Here is a 13,563-nt window from a genome sequence, read left to right as displayed (position 1 = left end):
ACCCTTGGGCTGTCCCCCCGGGGCGCTGTCTGGGCCCTGGGGAGTGCCCGGCGCAAACTGCTCTCTTCTGGGCCATTCTTTCCCAGCCCCCTCCTCCCTTCCGTTTCCGCGGGCCCGTGGCCGGCAGCTGAGGCAGCGGCCGGCGCTGGGCAGGGGGGGGCGGGCAGGCGTCGGGGCTCCCGCCCGCCCCTTCCCCTCAGCCGGCCCGCCCCAGGGCCTGGGCCAACTGAAACCACAGGAGGAGGAAGCGCGGAATCAGGAACTGGCCAGGGCGGTGTGGGGCCTGAGTGTAAGTCGGTCCTCAGCGGCCCAGGAGCAGCTGCCCACACCGGTAATGCCTGTACCGAGGCCCGGGAGGCGACGGGCAGCCCAGGAGGCGGTTGGGCAGGGGCCTGGCAGGCGATGAGAGAGAGGGACACGGGACAGGGTGGAGCAGGGGCGGCGGGAGGGTAGGGACTGGGGGTGGGGGTGGGGGGTGGCCGCCTGGGGTGCCTGCAAGGGCAGCCTTGGCCCTGTTGAGGGCCCAGTGCACATCTTGCACCTGCAGCGGGAGCTGGGTGGAAGGATCCAGGGAGGGAGACTGGGAGGTTTCTGTTCCAGGCCTGGGGAGGAGACGGCATCAGGCCTCCACCTGGGACACAGGGAAGCACCGACGGCTCTCCCAGGCCAGGCGGTGTTTCGTACCCATCGCTGCATTCCAGGGGGACAGGCGTACACCTTCTGCCTATCTGTGGCTCTTCAGCCCCTCGCCTCCCTGTCCCGCCCCTCCGTCCATCTCCAGTGGTGACTTCTCCTCTCTCCATCCCCAGGACGACACTATGGGCTTCTCTTCGGAGCTGTGCAGCCCCCAGGGCCACGGGGCCGTGCAGCAGATGCAGGAGGCCGAGCTCCGGCTGCTGGAGGGCATGAGGAAGTGGATGGCCCAGCGGGTCAAGAGCGACAGGGAATATGCCGGGCTGCTTCACCACATGTCCCTGCAGGACAGCGGGGGCCAGAGCCGGGGCATCGGCCCCCACAGCCCCATCAGCCAGGTGGGACTCTAGACTCCCCCCGCTCCCTGCCCTCCACCAGCAAATTCCCCTGGGTGCTTGGGTAGGTCCGCCTGCCCCTTCCATTTCCCGGAGCCCACCCCTGGGGAGGGCTGGAGATTTGGCAAACCCACCTCACAAATGAGGTTCCCCACTCCCTGCCTTGCCTGCCCCTCCCCACTGCAGTCCTGGACAGAGCTCACCAGCCAGACGGAGGGCCTGAGCCGGGTGCTGAGGCAGCACGCGGAGGACCTGAACTCAGGGCCCCTGAGCAAGCTGAGCCTGCTGATCCGGGAACGCCAGCAACTGCGCAAAACCTACAACGAGCAGTGGCAGCAACTGCAGCAGGAGCTCACCAAGGTGGGTGGGCTTCTGTCCTCTCTGCCTACATTTTGAGCCTCAGAGGGCTGGTTTTGCAAGGAACCCCTGGATCCCCTGAAGAAGTGGAAGTGTCTGACCACAGGCTGGCCCCCAGAGCCGGCTCCAGCTTCTTTCCCTCCTTCCCACCGCAGCTAGGACTGGCCTTTGGTGGGGGGCCCCTCTGTGCTTTTTTCTGTCACCCCACTGTGTGCCTGTGTGTGCCCATCTCCTGCACTGCACCAGCTGGCTCTTGAGAGAGAGGGGGAGAGGGATGGCGCATGGCCCAAGGCTCACTCCGCCCTGGGACCCAGAGACTCCACGAGGCAGCAGCGTGGTCCCCTGACTCGGAGGTTAAGGAGGACTGGGGCTGTGAAGTGAGCCTGCCCACATTTGAATCCTGCCCAGCTCCTCGGTCTAGAGGCTGTTTGATAGGAGCTATTTACGTGGAGGCTTTAGCCTTCAACGTGCTGGGCAACCTTCTGTACCACACCCCTTCTCCCAGCGCAAACCTCAGCCTTGCAGCGGCCCCACAGCGGCCCCTGGTGGCTAGTCTTCACCCACTCGTCCCTCTCTCCAGGAGATCACCTAATTCAGGGGTCAGCCTGCTTTTGTAGGCAGTGTAAGCAGAACACAGACTTGCCCATATGCTTGTCATACTATGGCTACTGAAGAGCTAGGGCTTCCCTGGTGGTTCAGTGGTAGAGAATCCACCTGCCAATGCAGGAGATGCAGATGGGATCTCTGGGTCGGGAAGATCCCCTGGAGAAGGGAATGGTAACCCCCTCCAGTATTCTTGCCTGGAGAATCCCATGGACAGAAGGAGCCTGGCAGGTTATAGTCCATGGGAGTCACAGAAGAGTCGGACATGACTTAGCGACTAAACAACAACACTGAAGATCTAAAATGGCAGAGCCGAGCAATTTTAACAGAGACTGCACGGCCTATAAGCGTAAAATGTTCCCGCTCTGGCCCTGAAGGAAAAGGCTGATCTAGTCTGTGCACTTCGCTCTGTGGCAGATGAGGAAGCTGAGGTTCAGAGGAGAGGGGAGGAGTTTGTTCCGAGTATCCCAGCGCATCAGCAGGGGACTGGGGTCTTCATCCAGTCTTGGCCATCTGTTGTTCCTGCCACCAGGAACACAACTGGGGACCCAGTACAAAAGGCAGACACAGGGCTCCTTGTCAACAAATTATTAAGAATTTCAAGATGGCATCAATGGCGTTCAGCCAAGCACAGGTCCTTCTAAGCGTGGAGCTCTGCACAGCCCACACACACGCCTGCCACCTGATACCACCCACTCTAGGCCAAGGAGGGACAGTTGTCACCTGCCCAGTCCAGCTCTCTGCCACCCCCAGAGCTTCCCTGTCCTTAGCCCAGCTCCTCTGACCTTAACCTCAGCAACAACGGCTAAGTCCCAGGGGTCTCCAGGTCCTTCCTGAAGGATGGGCTTGGAGCACTTGCCCACCGGGACCACAGGCCCCGTCCAGGGCTGCACCTTGAGTAGGAATCCTCCAGGGACCTGCTGAACCACACCGGTCCCTCCTCTCTCCCCAGAGTCACAACCAGGACATTGAGAAGCTGAAGAGCCAGTACCGAGCCCTGGCACGGGACAGCGCCCAGGCCCGGCGCAAGTACCAGGAGGCCGGCAAAGGTCCGAGGCTTCCCTCCCTGACAAGCGTGGGGATTCCGCCCAGGCCTGTCCACAGGCATCACGGGGGTGGCGGGCGCCACCTAGGCCTCTGCTCTGGGTAACCCTCACCTCCTTCCCCTGCTCTGGCAGACAAGGACCGTGACAAGGCCAAGGACAAGTATGTGCGCAGCCTGTGGAAGCTCTTTGCTCACCACAACCGCTATGTGCTGGGCGTGCGGGCGGCACAGCTGCATCACCAGCACCACCACCAGCTCATGCTGCCCAGCCTACTTCAGTCCCTGCAAGACCTGCACCAGGAGATGGCCTGCATCCTGTGAGCCCACAGCCCCGCCCACCCCTGCTGCCACCGAGCCTGCCACAGCCCTAACGCCCAGAGGCAGGGCCCGGAACACCCCACCCTGTGAAACTGACCATCCTGTAGTCACGAGCGAACGAGCCCTGGGCCAGTCAATTGACATCCAAATTATATTATTCTGGGGCCCTTATTGCAGGCTTCTCTTATGTGTATTGGCTCTTCCCTGGTGGCTCAGATGGTAAAGAATCTGCCTGCAATGCAGGAGACCTGGGTTTGATCCCTGGGTCAGGAAGATTCCCCTGGAGAAGGGAATGGCAACCCACTCCAGTATTCATGCCTGAAGAATTCCATGGACAGGCCCCTCTGTCCATGGGGTCGCAGAAGAGTCGGACACAACTCTTCTGAGTGATTAAGACTTTCACTTTCATTATATATATTGAACACCATTCTAGGCCCTCTTGGGTAATCCAGCAGAGAACAGAGACCAAAATTCTGTCCTCTAGGATCATTCATTAGTGGAAAAAGAAAAAGAAATCAGCAAGTAAAGTTGAAAGCCTGTTAGAGGTGATAAATGCTATGGAGAAAAATAAGAAAATGGGGATGCAGGGGGGCAAGGTAGGAGGTTATTGTTTTTTGGGTTTTTTTTTTAATAAGATAGTTCTTATGTATTTATTTTTTATTTTTACTTATTTATTTTTGGCTGCACTGGGTTTTCATTGCTGTGCAAAGAGCTTTCTCTAGTTGCAGCGATCAGGGGCTACTCTCTAGTTGTGCTCTGAGGGCTTTTCTCTTGTGGAGTACGGGCTCTAGAGTGTGAGCTTTAGTAGTTGTAGCACACAGGAGTAGTCGCCCTGAGGCATGTGGGGTCTTCCCAGAGCAGGGATCGACCTGTGTCCCCTGCGTTGGCAGACCTGCCCTGGACCACCAGGGAAGTCCAGGAGCTTACTGTTTTAAGGGGAATGGTCTGGGAAAGCCTCAAAAGTGCAAGGATGAGCCAGGCAGATGTTTGGAGAAGGGCCACACTAGAAAGAGGGAACTGTAGGCTCGAGGTGGGAGAATGCCTGAAATCAAGGAACAGCTAGGAAGCCAGTGTAGCCTGTGCAGAGCGTGGGAAGGACAGAGTCGGACAAGGGACTGCAGGAGGATAATAGAAGGTCCGGCAGACCATTGTGAGCACTCTGGCTCCGAGTGGACCAGAAGAGTGGCCGGATCTGAGCCGTCTTAATAAAGTCAGTCTGGCTGCTGAGTTAAGAACAGACTTCAGGGGGCAAGACAGGATTAGACCAGACAGGAGCCACTGCAGTGAGCTGGACCACAGACTATGGCCACTAGACCCAGGCAGTAGCAATGGAGGGGAGAAGTGGTCAGGTCTCAGAAGTACTTTGAAAGTGAAGCCAGTGGAATTTCCTCATGGACTGGAAGCAGGGTGTGGATAGAACAGTCAAGGAGGCTCCAGGGGCTTGGCCCGGAGCCCCTGGGAGGCAGAGGCCACGTGGAGAAGGCAAGGGGAGAAGCAGGTTCAGGGGACAGCCAGAGGAGTTCATTTTTCAGCTGGTGGAGTCTGAGTGTCTAAGGGATGTCCACCGGGACGTGTTGAGTAGGTGGATGGTTACATGGAACCACTGGAGCTCTGGGAGGTGTTGGGACTGGAGGTATCAATATGGGGTCAGCACAGTGATCGCTTCGGGGGTTATCAAAGCCCCCAGAGCCCCACTGTGGGCCTGACTGCCCAGAGCAGACACATTTGTAGCTCACATTTCCCAAGCACTTCCTCACACCACACACTCCACTCATACGCTGTCCCTGGGGCCTTGTTATGACTTCCGGGAGATGCTAAGTGACTTACTTGCCTGTGGTCATTTGACTGGTCAATAATGGGTGAGGGGAGAGTCTGACCCTACAGTGGGCCCAAATCCAGTGCCATGGGCCCCAAGCTTCTAGCCTTGTCCAGCCTGAGGCCTCCCTGACCCGGGGTCTGGTTTGGGGGCAGGAAGGAGACCCTACAGGAGTACCTGGAGATTAGCAGCCTGGTACAAGATGAGGTGGTGACCATTCACCGGGAGATGGCCGCAGCGGTGGCCCGCATCCAGCCAGAGGCCGAGTATCAAGGCTTCCTGCAGCAGTACGGGTAAGCCCCTCCTCACGGGGGCCGGGTGCTGGGCGGCTGGCCTGTCGGGCACTGACGGGCACTGTTGCCACAGGTCCGCCCCTGACATCCCACCCTGTGTCACCTTTGACGAGTCACTGCTGGAGGAGACTGAGCTACTGGAGCCTGGGGAGCTGCAGCTAAACGAACTGACAGTGGAGAGCGTGCAGCACACGTGTGTGGGGGCTCAGCCGGGGGCTGGGGGCGGGGGGCCAGACGCTGCCCATGCAGCGCTGCGGCCAAGCCACTGGGCTTCCTCGGCTCGGCAGGGAGGCAGCCGAGGGGCGCAGCTCTCACTCTGCCCTTCCTCCGGGCGCAGGCTGACCTCGGTGACAGACGACCTGGCCGCGGCCACCCAGACCGTGCTCAGTCGGCAGGAGGCGGTCACTCAGCTGCAGCGAGAGCTCCGGAATGAGGAGCAGACCACCCACCCCCGGGAGCGGTGAGTGGGGCCCGCTGACAGCTGCCTCCTGGTCCTCCATGCCCTCCGTCCGGCCTGCCTGGCTCACCCCTGGCCTTCAGCCGAGCCCCCCTCTCTCCCCTCCATCACTGCCTGCCCCTGCCTGCAGGGTGCAGCTGCTGGGCAAGAAGCAGGCACTGCAGGAGGCGCTGCAGGGGCTGCAGGTCGCGCTGTGTGGGCAGGCCAAGCTGCAGGCCCAGCAGGAGCTGCTGCAGGCCAAGCTGGATCGGCTGGGCCCCGGCGAGCCCCCGCCCGTCTTGCTCCTGCAAGATGACCGCCACTCCACCTCGTCCTCGGTGAGCCGCCCACTGGCTGCTCCCGCGCCGCCAGCCCTGCCTGCCCCCAGCCCCCTGGGGGCTGCGCGCCTCATTTTCACCCTCCCCCTCCCTCCCCAAGCCCGGCCACCCGCTGACGTCTGTCCCTGGCCTCAGGAGCAGGAGCGAGAAGGGGGAAGGACACCCACCCTGGAGATCCTCAAGAGCCACATCTCCGGAATCTTCCGTCCCAAGTTCTCGGTGAGTGGATTCACACCTCCGCCCTTCCCTCAGGGGTGGGCTAGGCCAGGGCTCTCAGGGATGTCTCCCTAGGCCGCTCCTACTACTGTGTCCCGGAGCTGAGTTACTTACTGGAGGCTTCTCCCAGGCCACTTTTACTGGGGTGCCCCTCTCTTCCCTGGGACTCCAGATCCCGTCACCCCTGCCCACCCCTTTCTCTCCATCACCCACGTTGTGTGGCACGGTCACCCCAGGGCTCTCCCTGCTCCAGGAGTGGTCGCGGGCTGCGGCCTGGTGGACAAGGCAAAGCTTGGTTTGAGATCGGCCAGCCTGGGCAAGTTTATTGCTGGCTCCGAGGGTTGCAGGCGGCTCTGTGGCACTTTGGCGGTTTGTGAGGACAGAAGGTTTGTGAGAGGCAGACAGACAGAGACGCCTCCCCCCGCCACCCACCTGGCTGGCCTAGCGACCCCTCCTTGCTCCTCCTCTGTGCCTTTCCAGCTCCCCCCGCCGCTGCAGCTCGTTCCAGAGGTGCAGAAACCCCTGCATGAGCAGGTGTGGTACCACGGGGCCATCCCGCGGACAGAGGTGGCTGAGCTCCTGACACATTCGGGGGACTTCCTCGTCCGGGAGAGCCAGGGCAAGCAGGAGTACGTGCTGTCAGTGCTATGGGACGGCCAGCCCCGACACTTCATTATCCAGTCTGCTGATGTGAGTGGACCCCAGCCTCCCCTTCCCTTCCCTCTCCTCCCCTCCCCTCCCTCCCCTTCAGCAGGAAATGACCTTGAGGCTGTAGAAAGGAGCTGCTATGTCTTAGAAGCCTCCCCGGCAGAGCTGAAAGGGGCTGCAGAGACCACCCAGTCCCTGCAAAAACCAAGAGGTTAAGCCTTCAGTGTGCATCCCCCCATAAGATGGGGGAGCAGGCTTGTCGTGCACCCTCAGGTCTCTGCCTCTCGCCCCAGGCAGGCCCTTTCTCCCCACTGCTCTTCCTTCCTCTCCTCTCCCACGGCTCAGTGACCCCCCCACCCCCAGCAATGGAGGCTGTTGACCCCAGGTCCCCCTGCCCCTGCAGAACCTGTACCGACTGGAAGGAGATGGTTTTCCCAGTATCCCCCTGCTTGTCGACCACCTGCTGCGCTCCCAGCAGCCCCTCACCAAGAAGAGTGGCATCGTCCTGAACAGGGCTGTGCCCAAGGTGAGCCTGCGGCAGGGGCTGGGACTGCGGGTTTAGGCCCACAGAGGAACCTAACATCGAGAGCTTTTCAGGTCCCCAGAAATACATGTACATATGTGGGCTTGCCAGGTGGCGCTAGCTGGGAAGAACCCACCTGCCAGTTCAGGAGACATGAGCAAAGCAGGTTCAATCCCTGGATTGGGAAGATTCCCTGGTGAAGGAAACAGCAACCCACCCTGTATTCTTGCCTAGAAAATTCCATGCACATAGGAGCCTGGTGGGGGTACCATCCACGGAATCGCAAAGAGTCAGACAAAATGTAAGCGACTTTAGCACACACATACAGGATACATATTAATACATACAGGGAGCCCAGCCAGCCTCCTGCTAGGCTTGAAACATCAAGATCACTCCCGTTTCCTGGGCCTCATACACCAGGCTGGTGCTCACCCACTCAGTGCCCCTGCCTGGTCCCCAAGTCATCTAGGTGTGATCTTGAGTCCAATCCCCGTTTAACAGACCAAGAAACCAAGATGCCAAGAAATGAAAGACACAGCGTTAGTGGGGGGTGTCCAGCCCATCATAGGGCTCAGCATGTGAGCCTGTAACTGACCTCTGACCCCTCCAACCTCCTCCCTTCCTCAGGACAAGTGGGCACTCAGCCACGAGGACCTGGTGCTGGGCGAGCAGATTGGGCGGGTGAGTTGAGTGTGCTCTGCCAGCTTGGCGCCTACCTTTCCATCCCCCAGCATCGCTTCTGTCCATCCGAGTCACACCAGCACCCCACCTCCAGAGCTCTTTGGCCTCCGTGCCTCAATCTGATTCCCAACTTGGACTCCTGTCCACTGTCCATCCACTGCCATACACCGTCCTGCCAGAAACTGAGGGGAAAGTGCCTGCCCTGACAACTCCCCAGAGATGCTTCTGCTGCCAGCTCTGCACCCTACTCCCCTCACATGCACGCACATCACACCCACCCCACCCCCCACCTCAAGGAGGCGAGACATGCTGTATTCATGTGACCTATAAAATACCAGCTTGTGACCTGGCGGGCCAGTGGTGAAGACTCCATGCTCCCAAAGCAGGGGGCACGAGTTTGATTCCTATCGGGGAACTAAGATCCTGCCTGCTGCATGGCATGGCCAAAGATAAATAGAGAAACAAATATAAATGAATGTAAATACATGCAATAGATTCTTAGGAAAGAAGGCACTGTCCTAAAACTCAGAATGCTTTTCCAGCCCAAGCAGAAGTGATTTTTGAACCCTCCATGTCACGTCTCAGTGACTGCAGTCAATCAGAGGTGACTTTCTCAACCTGTCCCCCACGTCTGCTTGGCCCCCTGAACTGAGAGCCGGAATGAGCAGGACTCAGTGCGGGGGGCACTAAGTCAAGGCGGGTCGGGACAGGGTGGGCTGTGCTCCTGGGTGCAGGAGAGGCCCACAGTCCAGGGAAGACAGTTGGGAACCCCAGACTGTTTCAGGGGAACTTTGGAGAAGTGTTCAGTGGACGCCTACGAGCAGACAATACCCTGGTGGCGGTGAAATCCTGTCGCGAGACGCTCCCCCCTGACCTCAAGGCCAAGTTTCTGCAGGAAGCGAGGTGGGTGATACAACACCCATCACTGTAGCTCCCCCGGACGACAGGTTCCCCGGCACGTGGCAGGACATTTGACCTCTGAAGGGCTTGACTCTGTTGTGTTGTTTAATCCTCCTGGTCCCCTGTAGCTTGGCAGGGTCCATGCTCGGGACTCACCCAAAGTCACACGGCCTGGTCAGCTGCTCTTGTCCCCTGTTCTCCCTTGGGCCACCTGGCCTTCCTTGGGGCTCCTGGGGCTGGGGAGGCGAATGTGTAAGACCCCCCCCACCCCGGTCCGAGGCCTAAGCAGCACCCCCAACCCCTCAGGATCCTGAAGCAGTACAGCCACCCCAACATCGTGCGTCTCATTGGCGTCTGCACCCAAAAACAGCCCATCTACATCGTCATGGAACTTGTGCAGGGTGAGCAGGGGGGCCGACCTCTGGGGGTGGGGCGCTCAGCCGGGCTAGGTCTCTCCCATCTCGAACCTCCCACCAACACCGCCCACTCCCAGGGGGCGACTTCCTGACCTTCCTTCGGACGGAGGGAGCACGCCTGCGGGTGAAGACACTGCTGCAGATGGTAGGGGACGCAGCCGCGGGCATGGAGTACCTGGAGAGCAAGTGCTGCATTCACCGGTGAGGGGGTGAGGGATGGGCATAGCAGGCCATCCCAACACCCCTTCCCCACCCCTGCCCCTTCACCAGCAGGCACCAGCTCCAGAGGTGGGGTGTGCCTTAAAGGGACCAGGCATCATCTCACGGGCAGCTCTGGCCCGTGGCTGTGTTGAGCGCACCCTGGTCAGGCAGCTGGCGGGTGCCACACAGACATTGGCCACATGACCCCCGTGTCCTGCTTCGCCCAGGGACCTGGCTGCTCGGAACTGCCTGGTGACAGAGAAGAACGTCCTGAAGATCAGTGACTTCGGGATGTCCCGGGAGGAAGCCGATGGGATCTACGCGGCCTCCGGGGGTCTCAGACAAGTCCCCGTGAAGTGGACCGCACCGGAGGCCCTTAACTACGGTACCTGGGCCTGATCCACGCTGGCCGCAAGGCCCGAGGCCGGGCACGGGTGCCGCCACCTGCCCCTCTCTGGCCCGTGGGCGCGGCCCACTCACGCTGCCTCACCTCCTCGCAGGCCGCTACTCCTCCGAGAGTGATGTGTGGAGCTTTGGCATCTTGCTCTGGGAGACCTTCAGCCTGGGGGCCTCCCCCTACCCCAACCTCAGCAATCAGCAGACCCGGGAGTTCGTGGAAAAGGGTAAGGGAACCCGGTGGCCTGACAGCAGTCCCAGAGCCAGGCCCTCTTCCTGGCACTCCAGCTGGACTCTTCCAGGTCTCCTGTCTATCCTCCCCACTGGGGCACAGTAAGGACAATCCTTGAGGTACCATCCAGGGAACCTCTGTTATGTGCCAGGCTATACCTTTATTTCATTTACTCTTTTTAAAAAATTTTTATTTATTTAATTATTTTCGGCTGCTCTGGGTCTTCGCAGCTGTGTGGACTTTTCTCTAGTTGCAGCGAGCGGGAGCTACTCTGTAGTTGCAGTGCTGGGGCTTCTCGTTGTGGTGGTTTCTCTTGTTGTGGAGCACAGGCTCTAGGCACGCAGGCTTCAGTAGCTGCAGCTCCCAGGCTCTAGAGCACAGGCTAAGTAGTTGTGGAACATAGGCTTAGTTGCTCTTCAGCACGTGGGATCTTCCCAGACCAGGGATTGAACCTGTGTCGCCTGCATTGGCAGGCGGATTCTTTACCATTGAGCCATCAGGGAAGCCCTTCATTTACTCTTCATAACATGTGAGGTCAGGATTAAAAGGTCCTTTTTACAGAAGGAAATTGAGATCTCACAGGAGTCACACCGCTAGCACACGGTGACTTGAGATTAGAATCTCTATGTTTCTGGGAAAGAACAGGGGGCTCCTTAAGAATGCTGCAAGAAAAAAAAAGGAGAACTTTGCAGCTTAAGCAGCTCCCATGGCTCTTGGCATGTCCCCAGGGGCTGTCAGAGGCCCTCAGACCCCCTCCTTATGCCTGGTGCACTGTGCTTGTCCTCACAGGGGGCCGCCTGCCCTGCCCTGAGCTGTGCCCTGACGCTGTGTTCAGACTCATGGAGCACTGCTGGGCCTATGAGCCAGGGCAGCGGCCCACCTTCAGCATCATCTACCAGGAATTACAGAGTATCCGAAAGCGGCATCGGTGAGGCTGGGCCCCACTGCTCAAGCCAGCGGCCCCTGCGGGCAAGATCATACCTCCTCAACGGGGCTCCAGCTCACTCCGCTGGACAGCTCTTCATCGTCCTGGACTCCAGCCTCCGGATTCTATGCTGCCGTGCAGGGCTGCAGCTCCTGGCCTGCCCTGCATCCCTGCTCCTTCCAGGGCTTCCTCTTCCAGGCAGAAATAATAAACCCATTTATTTGTGCTCATCAGGTGCTCTCAGCATGTGCAGTCCTCTGGAGGGCAGGTCTCAGGAGGACCAGAGGGCCTGTACCATAGCCATGGGGAAGGAGGAGGATGGGCAGCGTTCGCAGGGCGGAACTGACGCGGTGTGGTTGGTAGCTGTTGGATATGAGACTTGGGGAAGAGGGAGAAAGACCAGGGCCATGTGCAGGCTTCAGACCAGATGGAGGTGTTATTTCTGAATTAGAAGCCCAGGCAGAGGATCAGAGCTGTGGGAAGGATGGCGTTAGGAGGAGCATTTGAGGGGCCTGTGGGGATCTAAGTGTGACATGTAAGTCTGGAAGCTCAGAGGGAAGTAAAGGCTGGCAGCTGAGGCTTGAAAGTGAAAGTGGAAGTTGCTCAGTCGTGTCCGACTCTTCGCGACCCCATGGACTATATAGTCCATGGAATTCTCCAGGCCAGAATACTGGAGTGGGTAGCCTTTCCCTTCTCCAGGGGATCTTCCCAACCCAGGGATTGAACCCAGGTCTCCCACATTGCAGGTGGATTCTTTACCAGCTGAGCCACAAGGGAAATCATTAGCTTATAAATGTTTACAGACCCTGAGTCTGTGTCCCACAGTCACATGAGATACAGGAGGGAAGAGGAGAGTGTCGGGAAAGTTGGAGTTCCACCCAGAGCAGATGGAGTGGCCGGAGAGAAAGAAAATGCTCCGTATCTCTCAAGACAAGTTTACCAAGCAATGAGGGGCCCTCACTTCCTCCCTTAAGTCCCCCTGAAACCTAAAAGGTTATCTGAAACTTTTCTAGCAGCAACAGTGAAGGTCAAAAGGACAAAGAGGGACTTTCCTGGTGGTCCAGCAGTTAAGACTCTGTGCTTCTACTGAAGTGGGTTCAATCCCTGGTTGAGGAACTAAGATCCTGCATGTTGTGCAGTGCAGCCAAAAAAAAAGAAGAAGTATAAACAAGCTGAAAAACAGAAACTAGGAAGACTTTTAGCTCCAAAGGACAAAGCAGTAATAATTTTGAGGTAAAAATGGCTGTTTTTCAAGAAAGTTCAAGAAGCCGTTGATAGCTACTTTCAAAGAGATGAAAGGTGAAAGGCCTAATACTTGTTTAAACAAGAGGAAATCGAGTTAGAGTGTGACTAAGTGAAAATTCAAACTGTGTCTCCATTAGAAGTGGTGAAAAGTGGAACTGAAGAACTTCTGCTTCAGGGTAGGATGTGGTAGGTCCCCACAGCCCCCACACCCATTGCAACAATGAAGAGGAAACAGTCAGAGGAAGGTAATAGTTTTCAAAGGCAATGGCAAGTAGTGTTAGGAAATAAAGACCATATGAATTAAAATTTCAGGGAGGAGAAAGCCCCTCCAAGGTTAACTGATGATGCACAAGTATTCTCTTCCCTGAGATGTTCGCTGATTTGGGACCTCTCTGATGATCATCATTAAGAGGTGCTGTTGGGGAGCAGGGGAAGAAATGGTGCTTACAGGGACTGTGCTATGGATTGGCACCTAGAAGAACCCCAAATGCAACGCCAGTTTCCCCCATGGAACATTCGCTGAATTCTGGAGTGGTGTGGGCAACCAGGCAGGGACTGGGCTGGAAAGGCAGAGGTTTAGAGGGAGGGGCGCCGAAACAAACAAACTGGTCTCTCCCTCAAGATACTGGCCAGGTTTTGAAACTATGGGAGGCTAAAGAGCCAACTTTAAAACCTCTTTAGAGCAGAATTTGAAAGATTTGGAGAGAAGAGACTGGCCAGGCTTTCCCAGATCTGAGGTTTATCAGAACTATAACTCTGCCCTAACTCAGCTCAGTGCTTGATCACATCAAGGTAACTAGCTCCTCTGGGAACCCTTGGGGAGAAGTTGGGGAAAGGCATAACATAATATTTTACCCTTCTTTTATACCCAAAATGCAACATATGATAAACATTATAAAACATGCAAAAAGAAAGAAAAATGGCACCAATATACAAGAAAAAAAAT

At 57.7% G+C, this 13,563-nt stretch overlaps 1 protein-coding gene across 2 annotated transcripts; it reads left to right on the top strand.

Moving 5' to 3' along the window:
* Positions 1–152: 152 nt before the first annotated feature.
* FES (FES proto-oncogene, tyrosine kinase) lies at positions 153–11,593 on the top strand. 2 transcript variants are annotated; one of them, XM_065906121.1, is made up of 19 exons: positions 153–289; positions 810–1,031; positions 1,215–1,388; positions 2,941–3,037; positions 3,167–3,350; positions 5,323–5,460; positions 5,534–5,653; positions 5,798–5,920; positions 6,048–6,234; positions 6,370–6,453; positions 6,931–7,140; positions 7,502–7,624; positions 8,249–8,302; positions 9,087–9,205; positions 9,509–9,603; positions 9,696–9,819; positions 10,047–10,204; positions 10,320–10,442; positions 11,237–11,593. In XM_065906121.1, the coding sequence occupies exons 2-19, from the start codon at positions 819–821 to the stop codon at positions 11,377–11,379; spliced, it is 2,469 nt and encodes an 822-aa protein (XP_065762193.1). In that variant the 5' UTR covers positions 153–289; positions 810–818; the 3' UTR covers positions 11,380–11,593. The 2 variants fall into 2 exon arrangements, with proteins under 2 accessions (XP_065762193.1, XP_065762192.1); XM_065906120.1 differs by having other exon boundaries at positions 154–331.
* Positions 11,594–13,563: the final 1,970 nt, after the last annotated feature.

The sequence above is a fragment of the Muntiacus reevesi genome, chromosome 15 (assembly GCF_963930625.1).
Source record: "Muntiacus reevesi chromosome 15, mMunRee1.1, whole genome shotgun sequence".
Classification (NCBI taxonomy): Eukaryota; Metazoa; Chordata; class Mammalia; order Artiodactyla; family Cervidae; genus Muntiacus; species Muntiacus reevesi.
The sequence above is the reverse complement of the archived record's forward strand: the minus strand, read 5'-3'. Positions and strand labels throughout refer to the sequence as shown.